General features: G+C 29.3%; 1 protein-coding gene across 3 annotated transcripts; it reads right to left on the bottom strand.

Annotated features, from left to right (window-relative positions):
- Positions 1 to 5,165: 5,165 nt before the first annotated feature.
- LOC121125312 (esterase/beta-lactamase LipL) lies at positions 5,166 to 7,595 on the bottom strand. 3 transcript variants are annotated; one of them, XM_071891383.1, is made up of 5 exons: positions 7,492 to 7,589; positions 7,359 to 7,431; positions 6,075 to 7,072; positions 5,583 to 5,754; positions 5,166 to 5,522 (listed from the first exon to the last, which is right to left on the bottom strand). In XM_071891383.1, the coding sequence occupies exons 3-5, from the start codon at positions 6,985 to 6,987 to the stop codon at positions 5,288 to 5,290; spliced, it is 1,320 nt and encodes a 439-aa protein (XP_071747484.1). In that variant the 5' UTR covers positions 6,988 to 7,072; positions 7,359 to 7,431; positions 7,492 to 7,589; the 3' UTR covers positions 5,166 to 5,287. The 3 variants fall into 3 exon arrangements, with proteins under 3 accessions (XP_071747484.1, XP_071747483.1, XP_071747485.1); XM_071891382.1 differs by having other exon boundaries at positions 7,359 to 7,595; XM_071891384.1 differs by having other exon boundaries at positions 6,075 to 7,099; positions 7,359 to 7,504.
- Positions 7,596 to 11,932: the final 4,337 nt, after the last annotated feature.

Here is an 11,932-nt window from a genome sequence, read left to right as displayed (position 1 = left end):
CTAATGATAATAATTTATTAACATGTCCATAATTATATGAGTTTAGAGATGTCACTAGGGAAATGAAGTATTTTTTTTGTACAAATTATTTGATGTAGTGGGCAAATTTGATTTCAATTTTAAAATTGAAATATAATTTTATTTAGCCTTTCAAAATATTAATGATGGATTTGGGAAATATTTTTTAATTATAATTCAATACATGAATCGATAATTATTTATTCTTAAATTTAATAATATTCATGAACTTAAATGTCCCTAAATCCTCTCACTTTCACGTTTTACCAAATGATATAATTTTATGCCTATGTAATATTTTGAAATAGATTTAATTAGTATTAATATATGGTTTAATTTATGAGATGAATTAAAGACATGATCATTAATAGGTTGAAAGGCCTAATTATTTTTCTTCAAACTGATATTTTTTTAGAACGGCTATACTAATATTATAAATTTAAAGTTTAATGGTTTAGTTCTATCGTTCTTGAATTTATTATAAAAATCCTTAATATATCGCAGGCTTGATATTTACCATAATTTGAAGAAGGGGGAAAATAGTGCTGCTTATATTAATTTATTTAATATCCATTTCCTGTCTTTTCGAGTTGAAATAAGAGTACATATTAATAGTACCTCTAGCCTAAGGAGGCCTCTTATCACTTTCAAGGTATAACTTCCCTACGTTACTTATTATTTATGCGTTTTTAACAATAACTCGTTTCTTGATAAGAAAATACACAAATATTTCCATCCTTTGGACCGTAGAAACTATAATCATAATGTAATAGAAAATTATTTGCTTAGATAATGAAAGAATCCGCAAAACTAACAATAGCTCATAGTAGGCACTATCGTCAACCTAAAACCTATCATTAAAATATAACTTTATTTCCTTGTTAATAATATCAAATTTGTAGGTTGTGTATTTTTTTCTTTAGTAAATGTTCCGTATACAAAATTCCCTAATCTTTATAAAATTACTTACTTATTTTCAAATAATTAACTGTATCTTAGTAATTTTTGACAGAAAATTCAATCATTTCCTGTCGATTAAATAACTAATAGTATGTAGTGATGATTCATATATATATATAAATAAGAAAAATATGTTTTTTAGAGGAAATTTGCTTTCTAAATAATTATATACATGCCCCATCAACCAAAAAGAATGTTAGAATATATTTTTTTTAAATTGAGTCTGGATTACATTTATATATATCCTTTGGAAACGCTGCAAATTGCATTTAATTAGCAACCAAAATTCATTGCCATAGTGAAATAATTAGAATGATTCAATTATTTAAATGCTTTGTTTTTTATATATTTTAATTTTGTGGTAATAACTTCATATTGTTGTAGTACCTAATTGTATATAAAATATCTTTATTTTACATTTAACACCCAGAGCCTTTTATCTTAATCTGAAAGTGAATGGATCCCGTCATAGTTTCAACCCTTGAATATATTTATCATTTTTATATATCATGGATATATTCCTACGCAAGGAAGGAGTCGACTTTACTCTCGTATAAAGCTTACCTTGGTTTGCTTCTCTTCTAAGGATAAATTTTCATCTCATCATCATCTCTGTATATAACGAGCATCTCTTGTTGAGGATTAAGTATATCGGGTGTCTTTCTTTCTCCTAATTCTTAAAGAATTTAAAAGCTTTCCGTCTCTAATAAATGAAGATCGATCGAAGCAATGAATACTTAATACTAAAAGGAAGAGGAGGAAATACAATATGGGGTATTCTTATTTTTTTACGTCATTGATAGGAGTAAATCATTGTTAATAAGAGTCAATTTGTGAATGTAATATAATATTAATCATATTGTTGCATCAAGTTAAATTTATTTAAAGTTTGAAGAACATTACCAATATTCCTAATGAAATAAGTCATCATTTTAATAACACCCTTCCATTTTAAATATATTATAAGACTAAACAATTAAGACAAAATAAAAATATACACCTAAATCAATGAAATATTTATGTAGGTAGGTGCAGTACACCATTATTTACAATTGAAAAATAAGTAAATAATTTTAAGTGTTAATGTCATATTATTATGCTTTATAATTTCCAAGGCACCTAATCAATCCTTTAGTATAAATGAATACTGAAACAATCGTTTTTATATACATTTTTGTCACATAACATTGTCACCATTCAGTGTTATAGGCAATTTATTTATTGAATATTGATGTGGAGATCCTAAATTCTCACGAGAGTGATGTTCAAATATGATTCCCGACTTTCTAACTTTTGAAATATGTTAAACGAAATTCATACTTTACAATATAAGTCTACAAAATTGATAAGATCACTGATATTTTATTAGAATATTTATCATTTAAGAGTTTTCATAAACAATTTATGCATAGGGGAGAGTGAGGATACTTGTTACGGAGGAGACATGTAACTCTACTAATAACTTTAAAATGTTACGTTATCTAACCACCCTGTTCTTACACAATTGAATGTCTTCCTTTTTTTAAAATCAAATCAACATATAACACCTAAAGCTTACAATGATAGAGAATTTCAACATTGAAATTTTTGACAAAAAAAGTAAACATTTTACGTAAGTGTTGAGATATAAAATTATATTATAAAACATGAGATTTTAATTTTATTTTATTAAATGTCATAGTTTAGTATGTTGTTCAATTAATTAACATGCTTATAATATAGTATTAGCTTCAATATTGAGTTCACATCATTTATTCTGATTCCAACACTATGGAGGAGACTTGTAAGACACCATTTTTATTATATATACTTGTACCAAATACATATAATATTTAATTATCTTTTGTTTTTTATGTAATTTCATGATATACCTTAAATATCAATCATAGTAAACAGTAAAAAAAAATCTATTATTAACTATGCTCTATTTCTGTAAATGTTTTATTTGTTTATCTTATACATATATGTAACTATAAGTATTTACTTTATGATGACAAACTGTAAAAAGCACTTATGGGGGGGAGGCCCCCCCCATAAGTGCCATGGATTTTTTAAATTTTTTTTCGAATATCTTCTTGTTACGAGTCAATTTACTTTTTTTGTTCACGAGGATTTCGACAATTTTCACTTCCCTACTAATGTTTATCACTTTCATTGTTATTACTAATTTTACACGGGTTGTTTTTTTAGAAGACACTGGTCACGTTTTTTTAAAATCCTTAACCAGTTCTGAACTGTAAAAAACAAAAAAAAACTTAAATAGTAAGTGATTAACAAGCTATTTTTGTTCGAGCTTGAGATGATTTATATTATAATTAATAACGGATAATTAAGTGATTAGCACTCCTTCCATTGGAACCGCAGTCGTGTTTGTTTATTGCTCTTTTCTCTTATTATATATTATATTGGTGATAGATATTATATCCGTTTAAAGGAATCTTGCCATTTTTTCCATTTAGACACTTTTCCTTTTTTCTATCTTGCCATTTTTTCCTGACACTCTTGAGATTATATAATTTTGAAATATACAACCAGTCTCAAAAACTTCGCAGTGCATAATTTATAATCAATAGATATGTAACGTCATTTAAAGAACATAAATCGTAAAAACTGTTCACCAAATGATTCTTCACTATGTTTCTAGGATTTAATTTAACAAATTATTTATGTATAAATAAATGAAACTTATTAATATTGCGTCAGTCCGTATTTATTTGGTACAGTCCTTGGGATTGGTCCTTAGAGACCGTCTGTCCTTTGGGACTGTAAGTACTAGAACTGATAAGAAAAGAGGAAATAAAGTAGAGTGACGTTATCAAGGACTGATTTTTTTCAGTTTTAGGACTGAACTGATCTGGCTGGGATTGAACTGGCCAGAGCTGTAGTCTTTAGTTCTAAATAATGATCGAAAAAACATTAAAATTTATATTATGGAATAATCAAATGGGGATTTCTCAGGAAAAAATATATATATAACTCATGGGAATTTCCAGTAGATTTTAAACCCCGAACAAAACCCGGGAAAATGTGAAATAACCCCTAGTAATTACTTATGCATGCATTAAAAATTAATTACTCGATAAAAACATAGATACCTTGAAGATAAGCCTTTATCGTATAAATAAAACATTTGCTTCAATTATGTCAGTTGTGACCACAAATTTAAAAATAAATGTTTTGCATTTTTTGTATACGATTTCTAAAAATGAAAAATACAATAGAATGATGCTACTCAATTTGGATTTTTACATGCTCCATCTTATATTATCATTTAAATATTAGTTTTTTTTCAAGCCCTTTCTATGTTATTTTGAGCAATTGTGATTAACTTGATTTGAAAATGTACTGCACATATTATGCAGGAGATTAAATAAACATAATAGGTACATTTATGAAATAACATAAGTAAATAATATATATGACATTGCTACGAATTCATTACGTAATTTACCTCATTTGAAAAGTTAAAGCATGACTTTATCTATCAATTTTTCAAAAACTCATTTCTTAATATGACAGGTCTTGTTTTTCAATTTTTTAAAGTTGCCCAAGTTTTATCTTTTGAACGAGACGTTAGCTTTGTTCATGTCAGCCATTTTGAAAGCCTAAACTGGGATATAACCAGTGATGTAAATCCGGCGGATTTTTTAGCTGGTCCGTTCTTTTGGAATTTGTAATCTGAAGAATAAATTTTCTTTTCCTCAGCAGTTATCATTATTATTTAATTCCTGAGTAGTGAACATCCTTTCCTAAATTAATTCAATTATATTCAAAACCTGATAGAACATTTGTGTGTGCTTATAAAAAATGGAGCATAACCATTAGGATTTTGTAGGGAATTTTAATTGGAAGTCCTTGTTGGACTCAGAGTAGAATTGAGGTTCAATATCGCAGTAATTCTAGCAAATGCCCTTGTTTATTTCCTTCTCACCTTCCTCCCTTGTCACAGCTGATGTAATGAAACGTCATGAGCATTATTCTTTCTCGCCTCATAAACATTGTTCAAATTTTGAGGGTTACCATATAGATTTTCGGGGTTTCTTATTTAACATACCCATTGGACACAGGATATCACTAGGTATAATCATTAAGATAAAATAAATTTTTATCTCTATATATGGATATAATAAAAAGGGATGAATCACTCTTCACATGTTATAGTAAAATTCCCTAACTCTGACTTCTTATTTTTGTTGATTGCAAAATTAAATATTGTTTTATTTAAATTAATTTTGATTAGAAAAAAATAAAAAAAGTATATATAAAATTACATAGCTCCTATTAAATAAATATTTAGAATGATAATTAGCTATAAGGAATCACTCTTATTCAATGCTTCAACACACTCAACCACTGTTTTCTGAAGAACACTCCCTTTCGTGTTCAACATATCGTACCATTCTAAAAATGTGGGGACATATGCAAACCCAATTTCCTTCTCTGGTTCCCATTGAAACACCGAGCCACCAAAACCCATCCATCCATAAAAACCATCTCTGTTTTTACTCACAATCTCCAAATCTGGATTTTTGCTTTTCTCAATGCTGATAGGGAAAAATAAATTTTTACCATCTTTCATGGTACAGAAGAAGAAGACAACTTACGTGAATTGAGAAACTCCACCAAGGGTAAATCTCGTACTAAACCCTAGGAGTGCATCCCATTCCTTTGTAGGCGCTGAATGCATTTTTGTCCAGGTCTCTTTTGACAAAAACTGTTTCCCATCATGAGATCCTTTTGATGCTAGTATTGAGGCAATTTTTCCTAATCCTCTAGCTGAAAATAATTCATTTTAGATTAAGTAACATTTTTCAATAGGTTTTGTCAATAAATAATTGTATAAATGTTGCGTTTCTTCTGCTGTATGGGCAATAACTTGAACTTTTATAATTTAATTATGTTAAATCAAAGAATATTGGATTACTTTTGATAATTATAATAAAATAATACAATCAATTATTGTATCAATATGTACTTTTTCTCATTACTTAAAAAAAAAAAAAACACCAATTGAATTGAATAATTAACATGTCAATGTCATATAACAATGGAATAATTATTTTTCATACGATAATTTTGAATATATTAATAGATACCTGAGCATGTTCCATTTGCACTAGGAACTTCTCCAGTGCGTAGCTCTTTCTTATTAAATATCAAACATCGATCTGAAAAAGAAAATTTGCCGACATTTTCTAAAATGATATCTTCTGGCTTTTCTTGATTGTTTGATTCTTTTATTCTCTTTCGGACGTTATTCACTTTTGTAATAAATTGTATTGGATTCAAATCTACCCTTTTAAACTTTGAAAAAGTGGGCAGACATGTTTGAAACATTGTGGAACCCACCCCCAATACATCCAATTCAAAAATATTTTCATAGGATGGATCTGAATCAGATTCAAATCCAATGTGCACATCTGCCTTAAAAGGCTCAGCACTAAACTCTTTTCGAAGGAACTCTCCAATAGTTAATTTATCAGGATGAACTCTTCGAAACAATTCATTCAAAATCCATCCACGAGTCATAGTATGATAGCACCTTTTAGAGCTTTCCGGAAACTCTTGTAGCTCCATTTCAATGACTTGCCCAATGGAATTATTTTTAATATTTGAGCGTTGAAGATCCGTAGGAGTTAAGCCTTTACTCAACTTATGTAGCCCAGATTCATGTCGTAATACATCACAGACTTTCATATTCTCTTTGTATTTTAATTCTGGCCAATGCTTCAACAATGGATCTTCATAGTCTAACAGTCCCTGATCCACACACCAAGCAATGGCAAGAGCACTAAGGTTTTTTGTTGAAGAAAACACGGGTTGAAGCGAATCTCCATTGTAAGTGGTATCACCATCAATGGATCCCCAGAGGTCAACCACTTTTTCTCCTTTCACATACACACAGAGTTGGCTTTTGGATTCACGAGATTTTAGGAAATTGGACTCAAAGGCCTCGTACACTGCTTCATATCCTGGAAGAACATGTCCTCCAATTTTGTAGAGTGCCATCAAGGACAGTTTTGACAAAATAGTTCAACGAATAAGATATATACTTTTGTTATCAAGATATATACTGTGCATATGAAGTATGTACCTATATAATGTGTATATAAAAAGGCCACTATTGGAGCAAAAAATACTTTGTTGTACTTTTTTTTTTTTGCTCAATTGATAAGACTACAGAGTACTTAATATAATATTTACAATTAAATAATTATATAAAAAAATAATTGATAAGAAAACTATGACGATTGCAAATTACGTACATACGTATGTACAAAAACAGCAGCTCTAAAGCGAGCTGTTTGTAAATTAGAATAAATAGAGAAGTGTCAAATATAAAATAAAAATATGGTTTAAAACACACATATTATTCTGACCTTAATCCAATTTATTCCTCGTCTATGAGTAATACTTCCTCGGCCCATATGTATGAGTGACTAAGTATGATGGCTAAAAATTGAGTTCTGTTCATCATCATATAATAGTATAGTATATTATTGATTTTCTCACATCCTGTAATACTAAATACATTTTATTATTCCTTCTATGAAACTATATTGAATGAGAATGAACGATCGGCCGCTTCCTTCTCTGTATTCTCTTTCCTTAATACTAGCATACATACTTTTTAGCAGTATTCAGACCTACAAGTCCTGCCAATGCTCCTCAATTAATAAAGGGGAGGACGACATTAAGTCTCTCAATGTTAGTGTTATACATTCATAATTGAGAGTAATACAAAGTATTTATGAATAAAATATTTTTTTGATGGTGACAAAGACTGAGCATATAATACGTACTTCTCTCACTTCAGTATTATCTCACTCACATACAAATTTACTCTGTATTTTATTGTCCGTTGTCGATTTTTTTGCTTCTTTTATTCTTTTAAGTATTAGTAGTTTTTTGAAAGTTGACGGGTTGAATTTAATGTTGGATCGGACTGAAAAAAACTAAAAGTACTAGAGCCCTATCAGTCGGGTCCTGATTAATTTTGTCAGTCCTAGGAGAGATCCTTATGGTTCTTTTATGATAACTACAACAGCTTATATGCAAGGTTGTACCCGGTCGAGGTTCAGCGATTCTTTCACTTCCAGTCTCGGTTCTTTCATTTCAACGGTCTCAGTTTTGGTTCAGCTTTATCGGTCTCGGTTCTCGTCTGCCGTCTCGGTTCTTTTTTATACAAGCTCAGTTTGGCAACAACCATTTAAAAGAAGGGGCGTCGCTAGAAAATTCAACCATTAAATGATATTAGATACAAAAAGGGCCGCAGCTACCTTATATGCAGAGTGCACAGTCCCCTATTTCCAGAAGTATAATGTATATTGTATTTTCTTTATTTATTCTATATAGGAACAAAGGCACAAAAACCGGGATCGATAATCAATATAATGCGGTCTCAGTTCGACTTTGTCGATTCAGGTTCTAGCGGTTCAAGAACCGGAACCGCTAGAACCTATAGACTGATAAGGTTACAACCTTGTTTATATGACGTAGTTACTAACTACGCTATTTCAGCGGTTGAAGTTGTATCATAACCTATTTCAATGAGACGAAATATCTATAGTTTAATGTAGGAGGTGTGTGTCTAGTATGTATATATAATACGCAAGTTTTATACTTTCCAGCTATCATTAATTATTTTCTTCATTTTTATTAAAAGATACCATTACTGACGGACCAACTAATCGGTCCTTAGCACTAATGAACTGTAAAATAGACCAGACGATAAGAAAAAAGACTGAAAGGGGAAAAAAAAACAGAATTGGAATGCAATTCTAGGATCGATCCAACACTAGTTCAATTCGAATAAGCTTTTGTTAAGCTCTATATAATATATTAACGGATTTATTTCACTAACACAAAAATTTATAATATATATTTTTTTGTTAGCTGTCGATTTTTCTGCTTCTTTTCTCAATAATGGTGCTCTGAATCTTGATTGGTTGAATTGGAAACAGCTCTTGGTCATCTAGACCTGTTTGAATAATCATTTCATAGTTGGAAATAATCGGTTAACTACCAACTGATTTTGGGCCTTTTTTCTGTTTCTTTTCGGAGTAAAGGTTTTAAGATACAATAAAGATAACGACGTGAGGAAAGTGTATTTTTCTCTCACCAGGACGTTACCTCACTAATATACAAAATTACAGAATGTTTTATTGATAACTGTGGATTTTTCTGTTTTTTTATCTTTATTAGTGGTGTTTTGAAGATTTATTGGTTGAATTTGAACAATATATTGTTAAACTACTGTGAACAATTCACAACAATTATTGAATATTAATTCCATTGTTATTAGGAATTGATTAATTATTATTTACCAAGTAATTTTGGAACTTTTTTCTGTTTCTTTTTAGAGGAAAGGATGCAAGATCCATACATACACGGTATTGCCATACTAACAAAAAAACAAATATAACATTTTTTGTTGTCATTTCATTATACAAGGCCCATTACTTTTGTTATTATTTCCAAAGACCTCTTCTACCTTAGGACCAAAAATAAAAGTCTAGAAACACATGATCAATTTTTTTATAATTTTAATTGCCTACATGAATATTTTATTGTCCGCTAGATAATACAAAGGGTATAATGAATTACTCAATAATTAACTACGCAACCTTTAAGGCTAATTTTATGGGGAAATTTTTTTTTCGTCACTGGTGTACCTCAAAAGAGACATCTTGCGAGGAAAAAGTTTTTTCGTAGCCAACCTAAATTTTACACGTAATCATCGTTTTGTATTAGAAAATAAACGAAAGTATATTCGAGAATGACCACCTGCACGATTTAAAAAAAATTAAATAATGAACGGCTCTGTAATAGTAACATTATATAAGTAATGAATCGATAATTATATATAAATTACATAATGAGGAAAACTGTATATTATTACTAAGAAAGGATTACCCGGCGTTACTCAGGCCTATGAGGGATTAGAAAATCACATTGACAATGTTCGATGTTATTTCTTCTTAATGTTTAGACCCCTTCGGTACGGTTAAGCATTATAATTTAGCGCCTTTATATTATATCAAATGTATTATTATTAATTTAAAAAAATGTGTTAAATACTTCAAATAACAAACCAACATTTACAGATTAAAAAAATGTGTGTAGATCCAAAATCTCTCTTTTATTTTTGTCAAACAATGGCAAATCAAAATTTTCGAATAAGTTGCAAAAACTGTTTTGTACTAATTTTGCAAAAAAGTAGTTCATAGCATTTACTGGTACTGTAAAGAGGAACACAAAACCACCAATATTTTTTAGTACCTTTAAAAACAAAAGTTATTGAAAATAATGTCGTCAAAGAAATAACCCTCGATTACTGGTTCATTTTTGCAAATATTGCAAGAATTATGTAATTAAATGTTTTAAAAATTAAAAATACTATGTAATAATGTAACAGTTTTAATTTTATGTACAAAATGCATCGTTTTGTGGCATTTGTTTCTTAAAAATTAAAATTGACCTTTGAGGAAAAAAATTAAAAATTATTCAGAAAACGACAAATACTGTAGTTCAACATCAATTTTTATTTATCAAATTTATATGCAAACGAATTTTTAGACAAATTTCTACAAACTTTATTTTATCTACAAATCTAATATCCCATTGGAAATTTATTTTTGCACCTGAAAGAAAATAAAAGAAACTGCAATTTTCACTTATATTTATTTATCTTCATAACTTTTGATTTTCAATAAATTAAGGAAACTTTTTTTTTCGAATAGTAGTTTTTCGAGACCCTAATCACTTTTCATTAAAAACTCAACATCCTATCTAGCCTCCTTGAGCTCCGAAAAACCAATTTTTTGTATATTATATATAAGCATTTTTCTCTATCTTTGGTGTTAGTTGTTTTAAAAATGCCGAATAAAATAAATATAATTCTAATATTTTCCATGCACAAATGTTTTTGTTTTTTTTTCAATGTAAAAATAAAATAGTAATTTATTTTATTCCCCTAAAATCATATAACATTCTAACAAGGGGTTTAATTCAGTAGTATTTCTCCTCGTGTCCTTTTTTTCCTTACAAAAATGTCTACTTTAACTATAAGTATTAGCTGGCTGTGTATGGAGCAAGAAAAGGTTTATATTCATTTTTTTTTTGTAAAGTGTCCTTATTCCCAAAATAGAAATAGGTCGTCGGACTTAACCAGGGCTTATATCATTACACTTCAGTTTGTGTCTACAATTTATGGATGGACAAAAACCAAAAGCTCTTAATGGAAGTTTTATGGGCTATCTCATATGATAATACTAATTTTAATATTAAGTAGTTACGTGGGAGTGGGCTCATGAAAAACGGAGAATAATAATGAAGATTTCTTGCACTATTTATGCATATAATCACATTATTTTTGAAAGACTATTTTTGTTTTCCACTTTTTTCCAATGACAAGTAATAAGAAATTCATATGTGAGGCTTGAAGTATTGAGTGTTACAGCAATAATTAAGTTTCAAAAATAGACACAGTGTCATAGATATGAGTTGTTTGTTTGTTGTGTACATCAATGACACTAAAGAACTAAAATCAATGAAAAAGTTTTCTTAGAGTTGGAGACAAAATAGAGTAGACTTTAGAAAGAGAAGCTGTGAATGGAGTCTCTTTGTTCCTCACTGGGTATTTCATTCGAATATTCTTTCTCTTTATCAAACTCCCCGATTCATATAGAAGTATACATAGTCTAAGTGATGGTGTGTATTTTGAGCATGCTAAAAGAGCAAAAATTAAAATGGTAACCCTGACAATTTTGGAGGAGATCAGATTAGCTGACAGGACGTTGTATTAGATCAGCTAAAAACACCTATGACGAGGGAGGAGGGGGAGAAGGAAATAAACATGCGGTCAAGTTGGTGTACCCAACTTGTTTCTTTAATTGAGATTTTCTAGATTATTTTTCAATTGCAGATTAGTACTACCTCGGTGAAATTGGTA

This window comes from Lepeophtheirus salmonis, chromosome 10 (genome assembly GCF_016086655.4).
Source record: "Lepeophtheirus salmonis chromosome 10, UVic_Lsal_1.4, whole genome shotgun sequence".
Lineage (NCBI taxonomy): Eukaryota > Metazoa > Arthropoda > Copepoda > Siphonostomatoida > Caligidae > Lepeophtheirus > Lepeophtheirus salmonis.
This window is presented reverse-complemented; position numbering and strand designations above follow the sequence as displayed.